Here is an 8,109-nt window from a genome sequence, read left to right on the forward strand (position 1 = left end):
TGAGGTTAGTAGGTAGGAGATGGGGGTGGGGCTTGAGGTGGGAGGAGGGGATAGGTGGGAGGAAGGACAGGTTAGGGAGGTGGGGTCGAGCTGGGCTGGTTTTGGGATGCGGTAGGGGGAGGGGAGATTTTGAAGCTTGTGAAGTCCACATTGATACCATTGGGCTGCAGGGTTCCCAAGCGGAATATGAGGAGGAGGCTATTCAGTACACCATGGCTGATCATCCAACTGAGTCCCCTGTTCCCACTTCCACCCCAAACTCTCAGATTGTTTTCGCTGGAGTTCAGATGAATGAGGGGGTGATCTCACAGAGACTTATCAAATCCTAACAGGACTGGACAGGGTAGATGCAGGGAGGGTGTTCCCAATGGTGGGTGTGTCCAGAACCAGGGGTCACAGTTTGAGGATTCGGGGTAAACCATTTAGGACGGAGATGAGGAGACATTTCTTCACCCTTTATTCATTCATGGGATGAGGGCATCACTGGCCAGGCAGCATTTATTGCCCATCCCTAATTGCCCAGAGGGCAGTTTAAGAGTCAACAATATTGCTGTGAGTCTGGAGTCACATGTAGGCCAGACCAGGTAAGGATGGCAGGTTCCTTCCCTAAAGGGGCATTAGTGAACCAGATGGGATTCTCCCCCAATGGATTCATGGTCATCATTAGATTCTTAATTCCAGATATTTTATTGAGTTCAAATTCTACCATCTGCTGTGGTGGGATTTGAAACCAGGTCGCTGGGTTAATAGTCCAGCGACAATACCGCTGGGCCATTGCCTCCCTTTTTTAACCCTTTCTTTACCTCCATTTCTTCACCCAAAGAGTAGTGAGCCGATGGAATTCATTACCATTGGAAGTAGTTGATACCAAAACATTGAATTTATTCAAGAGGCGACGAGATATTTTACTTGGGGTGAGTGGGATCAAAGGTTATGGGGACAAAGCAGGATAATGTTGTTGAGTTGGATGATCAACCATGATCGTGAGGAATGGCAGAGCAGGTTCGAAGGGGCCGATTGGCCTCTCCCTGCTCCTATCTTCGATGTTTCTATCCCTTTCGCCCTAAGAACTATCGCTGACACCTTCTCGAAAACATTCACTGTTTTGGTGTCAACCTCTTCCTGTGGCAGAGAATTCCAGAGGCTCCCCACTCTCTGGGTGAAGACATTTCTCCTCATCTCAGTCCTATCCCATCTCGGTTAGACTGTGACCCCACTGGTTCCACATTTCTAATCTCCAATGAGTATCGTCAGATGGATTTACAAATCAGGATTCAGGCCATTTCGGCTCATTCGAGTGTGATCAGAGATCCACAGGATTGATATGAGGCAGCCGTTATTAATCATTCATGCCCAAAACCCTGGCTTTTCTCCATATCCCTGCACATGATTGACAGGCCCAGTTGTAAAACTCAAAACTAGGGTTTCCACTCTTGGGGGGTAGGGTTGTTTAGAGACAAAGAACCCCAGCACCCAAAGATACCCGCTCCTTGCGGGTAGCCCAGATAAAGAGAGGGGAGCAAAACTGATAGGTAGGTTCTTGATTATCAAGGGGATGGAGGGTTACGGGGAGAAAGCAGGAGAATGGGGTTGAGGAACCTATCAGCCATGATTGAATGGTGGAGCAGATTCGATGGGCCGAATGGCCTAATTTCTGCTCCTGTGGGTTACGGTCTTATGATTGCTAAAGGGTAAAGCATCCATTAAACTCAACAACGCTGAGGGACAGAGTTTGGAAGGTCAAGGGAATGATCTGATCAAGGTATTAACAGGAAAACAGTTACGTGACCCCCGAGCCTAAATTGCTCAGGGATGTGTAGATTAGGTGGGTCTGGGTGGGATGCTCTGAGGGCTGGTGTGGACTTGTTGGGCCGAAGGGCCTGTTTCCGCACTGTAGGGATTCTAAGGAGGGAAAGACAGGGTCGATCAAGATAAACTCTTCCACTGGTTGGTGACTTTAGAACGAGGGAGCAGAATCTGGGAATGACAGATGTTAGGGAGTCCTTTGGCACACAAAGGGTAGTAGAGGTTTGGAGTGTGCAGAGGACTGTGAAACTTTGCAGAGGAACATAGATACATTGAGTGAGTGGGCAAGGGTCTGGCAGATGGAATACAATGTAAATAAATGTGAAGTCATACATTTTGGTAGGAGTAATAGTAAAAAGGATTATTACTTGAATGGTAAAAAGTTGCAGCATGCTGCCATGCAGAGGGACCTGGGTGTCCTTGTGCATGTATCACAGAAGGTAGGTCTGCAGGTACAACAAGTAATTAGGAAGGCAAATGGAATTTTGTCCTTCATTGCTAAAGGGATTGAGATTAAAAGCAGAGAGGTTATGTTGCAGCTGTACAAGGCGCTGGTGAGGCCACACCTGGAGTACTGTGTGCAGTTTTGGTCTCCTTACTTGAGAAAGGATGTACTGGCACTGGAGGGGGTGCAAAGGAGGTTCACTAGGTTGATTCCGGAGTTGAGGGGGTTGGCTTATGAGGAGAGACTGAGTAGATTGGGATTATATTCATTGGAATTCAGAAGATTGAGGGGGGATCTTATAGAAACACATAAAATTATGAAGGGAATAGATAAGATAGAAGTAGAGAGGATATTTCCACTGGCAGGTGAAGCTTGGACAAGATGGCATAGCCTCAAGATTAGAGGGAGCAGGTTTAGGACTGAATTGAGAAGGAATTTCTTCACCCAGAGGGTTGTTAATCTATGGAATTCCTTGCCCAGTGAAGTAGTTGACGCTACTTCAGTAAATGTTTCTAAAAAAAAGGTAGTTTTTTTTGAACAATAAAGGAATTAAGGGATACGGTGAGAATGCGGGTAAGTGGATCTGAGTCCACGAAGAGATCAGCCATGATCTTATTGAATGGCGGAGCAGGCTCGAAGGGCCAGACGGCCTAGTCCTGCTCCTAGTTCTTATGTTCTTATGTTCCTCAAATGGCAGTTGACGCTCGAGCAGTTGTTCATCTTAAATTGGAGGTGGATTTTTTTTGTTTTGCTCAATGAAACTATTAAAGGATATGGGCCAAAGAAAGGTGTTTGGAGTTAGGCCACAGATCAGCCATGATCGCATTGGGGCCCTCTTATGGAGCAGTGGTAGTGTCCCTACTCCTGGACCAGAAGAACCGAGTTCAAGTCCCAGATGCTTGCCATAACATCTGTCTGAAGCTATCAGGTTAATTTGAAAAGTAGGTTAAGTTTGAAAACAAAACAGGATCTTGTTGAATGGTTGAGGGGCTGAATGGCCTCCTGATGGGGAATTCTCAAAGCTGGGATATCCCAGGGTCAGTCCATATGGAACACTTCTCTCCACTAGCGATAAGTCTGGAAACTGCCTTTATTCCATGACTTTCTCTCTCTCCGTTTCCTTTGGTATATTTTCAAAGTCAGGGTGTGAGTGGGGAATCCGTATGAAGGTTACACCCTGGCATGGAGTAACAGGACAGAGAGATACCTTACCAAATAAGAACAGAAACGTCAGATGCCCCATGACTAGGCAGCGTTCGCTCCCACTTTCACTCGATGTTGCTCTGTGAGAGATAAATCAGACGGGCTCATTAATGCAGAGAAATGGACCGTTTGTTGATTGCACACACAAGTGTGGGGTGCAGAGGAGGCCATTCAGCCACATTCTATCCCACCTGGACTCTAACTCTGTCCAACTGCCTCGCTCCCATACCCCTTTGCAGCAGGCTGAACCGAATCCACTCCACACCCTTCAAACTTCTCACTCGATAAAAATCTATTCGACTTGCTTTGAGTTTATTGGGAGGTGATGGCCTAGTGGTATTATCACTGGACTGTTAATCCAGATAATGTTCTGAGGACCTGGGTTCAAATCCCACCACAGCAGATGGTGGAATTTGAATTTAATATTACTACTAAGAATATAATGATGACCATGAACCCATTGCCGATTGTCGGAAAAACCCATCTGGTTCACTAATGTCCTTTAGGGAAGGAAAGCGCCATCCTTACCTGGTCTGGCCTACATGGGACTCCAGACCCACAGCAAAGTGGTTGACTCTTAACTGCCCTCTGGGCAATTAGGGATGGACAATAAATGCTGCCTAGCCAGCAACACCCTCATCTTGTGAATGAATAAAGAATCAACCCCCTCCTGGCCTGGGGGCCGTTTCTGTTTGAATGCGGTGGGGCTGAGAGAAAAGGGAGAGGGGTCTATACTTTCGCACACCCCTCTGTACAAGGAAGTGATACCTAACCTCAGTCTCTGAACAGCCTGTCTCCAATTGGACCTTTCTACCCCTTTTGATTTTGAAAACTGTAAGCCACCAAACCCCTCCATCCCCTCGTCTGTCTCCCCTCCGCCCCCACTCCACCCACCTTCACACCAGAGGGGACACAGAGAGAGAATCATAGCTAACATTTCAAGACTGGGTGTGCCATACAGCACTGAAACAGGCCCTCCGGTCTGACCAGTCCATGCCGACTATAATCCCAAAGTAAACTCGTCCCATTTGCCAGCATTCGGCCCATGTCCCTCTAAACCCTTCCTATCCATGTCCCCATCCAGATGCCTTTTAAATGTTGTAATTGTACCAGCCTCCACCACTTCCTCTGGCAGCTCATTCCATACACGCACCACCCTCTGTGTGAAAAAGTTGCCCCTCAGCTCCCTTTTAAAATCTTCCCCTCTCACCTTAAACCTGTGCCCCTCTAGTTTTGGACTCCCCTACCCTGAGGAAAAGACCTTGTCTCTTCACCCTATCCATGCCCCTCGTGAGTTTATAAACCTCTATGGGGTCATCCCTCAGCCTCTTACACTCCAGTGAAAAAAAGTTCCAGCCTCTCATTATAACTCAAACCTTCCATTCCCAGCAACAAGCTGGTAAATATTTTCTGAACCCTCTCCAGTTTAATAATATCCTTCCCATAAGAGGGCGACCAGAACCGGACACAGTGCTCCAGAAAAGGCCTCACAAACATCCAGTACAACCTCAACATAACGTCCCCAACTCCTGTACCCAAAGGTCTGAGCAATGAAGGCAAGCGTGCTAAACACCTTCTTAACCACCCTGTCTATATGTGTCTCAAGCTTCAAAGAATTATGTACCTGAACCCCTAGGTCTCACTGTTATACAACACTACCCAAGGCCCTACTTTTAATTGTATAAAGTCCTTCCTTTGTTTTACCAAAATGTAATACCTCACATTTATCCAAATTAATCTCCATCTGCCACTCCTCAGCCTGTCGACTCAATTGATCAAGATCCCTTTGCAATCTGAGATAACCTTCTTCACTGCCCACTATCCCACCAGTCTTGGTGTCATCCACAAACTTACTAACCAGTCCTCCTTTATTCACGTCCAAATCATTGATATAAATGAGAGACAGAAGTGAACCCAGTACCGATCCCTGTGGCACATCGCTGGTCACAGGCCTCCAGTCCAAAATACAACCCTCCACCCCCACCCTCTGTCTCCTGTCGTTAAGCAATTTGGTCTTCAGTTAGCAAGCTCACCCTCAGTCTCATCTGATCTAAATGTACTAATCTTGAGGCCACAGGATTTCAGCAGTTCTGAAGAGGATTCAAACCACTCTCAAGTCGATTTTGTACGTGAGGCAGAGCATACGTACAGGAAACATTCGTATACTGGATCGTTGAAATGACAACCCCGTGTGGGATTGCATTTCAAAGTAGGCCCCTCATAAATCCAGGGACCCCTCTGTATTCATCCTTTATTCCCAGAAGAGGACATAGTCAGTCCATATTGGATCCTTCAATCCCCTCCAAATTAGAACATAATTTCCAAGACCCACCTCTTGTTGTCATCTAACCCATGGGGAATCAGAGAGAGCTCCTCTGGCCCTCAGTGGTTCCCAAAGTCCATTCGTTCATCTAGCCTCTGCTGGCCCTCCTTCTTCGGATGACCAAGGAGACTCCCAGTTCCCAGGAGGCACAGCACTCGTCAGCTTTCCAATTCGGAAGGATTGTGTAAAATACAAAAAGGGTATGTCGCCATAAGGTTGCTTTCCTCATCAGAGAGAGAGAGGGGGGACTGGTGGAGGTTTAACCTGAGGGTCGCCACGCCTCAGGAGGGAGAGGTTGAGAAGGAAGGTCCTTCATGGTAACCCCAGCTGGTACAAGGATGGAAGCCAAGCTGTTGGCATCTCCCTGCATTGCAAACCAGCCATCCAGCTAACTGAGCTATCCCTGCCATAACTGTGGAGGGAATGAATGAACCCATGGATTAATTAAGACTATTAGCAGGGGAAGCTGAAAGCACATGAAAGCCATTTTTTGTTTAACACAATGAGCGGTTATGATCTGGAATGCGCAAAGTGAGTGTTGCCAAACAAAGAGATCTTGGGGTGCAGGTAAATAGTTCCTTGAAAGTGGAGTTGCAGGTAGACAGGGCGGTGAAGAAGGTGTTTGGTACGCTTGCCTTTATTGGTCAGTGCATTGAGTATAGGAGTTGGGAGGGTCATGTTGGGGCTGTACAGGACATTGGTTCGGGCCACTTTTGGAATACTGTGTTCAATTCTGGTCTCCCTGCTACAGGAAGGACGTTGTGAAACTTGAAAGGGTTCAGAAAAGATTTACAGGGATGTTGCCAGGGTTGGAGGGTTTGAACTACAGGGAGAGGCTAAATAGGCTGGGGCTATTCTCCCTGGAGCATCGGGGGCTGAGGGGGTGACCTTATAGAGGTTTATAAAGTCATGAGGGGCATAGATAAGGTGAATAGTCATGGTCTATTTCCCAAGGGTAAGGGATTCCAACAGTAGAGGCCATAGGTTTAAGGTGAGAGGGGAAAGATTTAAAAGGGAGCTGAGGGGCAACTTTTTCACACAGAGGGTGGTGCGTGTATGGAATGAGCTGCCAGAGGAAGTGGTGGGGGCTGGTACAATTACAACATTTAAAAGGCATCTGGATGGGGACATGGATAGGAAGGGTTTAGAGGGATATGGGCCAAATGCAGGCAAATGGGACTGGATTAATTTAGGATATCTAGTTGGCATGGATAAGTTGGGCTGAAGGGTCTGTTTCAATGCTGTACATCTCTATGGCTTTATTTGGGACTAGTTCAGTTAGGGAAACCTGGTCAGTATGAATGACATGGACCGAAGGGTCTGTATCCATGCTGTATGACTTTATGACTCTATGATTCTAAATGGGACTAGTTCAGTTAGGGAACCCTGGTCACTATGGACGAGTTGAGCCAAAGGATCTGTACCCGTGCTGTGTGACTCTATGACTAGGAAGGCGAAGGAAGCAGATTCGAAAGGAACTTTCACAAGGGGAGAGGGGCAATCGGAGGTATATGGGAGGGCAGAGATTGTCAGGGATGTCTGGGGTAAGAGATGGCTCAGGGAGAGAGTGGCGATGTGTTGGGGACTCTCTGCGGTCTGAGAACGAAGCAACAACGTAAAAAGTTGGAACCACCCCAACCCGCTCGCCAAAGTATTTGAGATAAGAAGGTGGATAGAGCTGGATGAACACAGCAAGCCAAGCAGCATCAGAGGAGCAGGAAGGCTGACGTTTCGGGCCTAGACCCTTCTTCAGAAATGGGGGAGGGGAAGGGGGATCTGAAATAAATAGGGAGTATTTACCTGATTCTTCTTCAGTGAGTACAGCTCCTGTCCTCTCAGGCACACACAGTGCAGAATACACAATCTCCTCTTCAGCACGGCCCTGTGCAGACTGAGAGATCTAACTCTCTGCTTGCGCGTGTGTGTGTGTGTGTGCGCGCGCCAACCCCACACTATTCCAAATAGTTATGTGGGCTCACTGTCAGAGCCAGGGGTTAACTCAGAAGGTTAGCAGCGCTGTGCAGAGACACCAGGTTCCTGCCAATCCCGGTTTCAAACTTGTGGAACCGGAACCAGGAGGGCAGGTGGGGAGCTGAACCTGTTTGCCGAGTTTAAAATGCCGTTCGCACTTCCGCCGTCACAACGAGCTGCTCAGAAAGGGACGCCCATCTCCTATAATTGGGAGGAAATGAGAACCGGGAGCCACAGTTGGTCATTCTGGTCTCACCTCATCCCAAACTACTACACTGTCGCCTGTTGCGAAGTAAAATCTCGTCTTTTAATCTTCTTAAAAAACAACGGCCCCACAACCATTGCCCTCTGGCCTATTGAA

The 8,109-nt window shown here is 47.6% G+C and overlaps 1 protein-coding gene across 1 annotated transcript in view; it reads right to left on the reverse strand.

Moving 5' to 3' along the window:
• The window catches only part of LOC125487935 (carcinoembryonic antigen-related cell adhesion molecule 2-like), a 19,700-nt gene extending 11,826 nt beyond the window's left edge, over positions 1 to 7,874 (reverse strand). Inside the window, exons 1-2 of the mRNA XM_048620595.1 lie at positions 7,578 to 7,874; positions 3,464 to 3,534 (exon numbers count right to left, since the gene is read on the reverse strand). Coding sequence (XP_048476552.1) covers positions 3,464 to 3,494 — 31 coding nt within the window. The 5' untranslated portion in view covers positions 3,495 to 3,534; positions 7,578 to 7,874. The remainder of the gene's footprint in view (positions 1 to 3,463; positions 3,535 to 7,577) is intronic.
• Between the last annotated feature and the right edge of the window lie 235 nt (positions 7,875 to 8,109).

Source organism: Rhincodon typus, chromosome 47, assembly GCF_021869965.1.
Source record: "Rhincodon typus isolate 14 chromosome 47, sRhiTyp1.1, whole genome shotgun sequence".
Taxonomy (NCBI): domain Eukaryota; kingdom Metazoa; phylum Chordata; class Chondrichthyes; order Orectolobiformes; family Rhincodontidae; genus Rhincodon; species Rhincodon typus.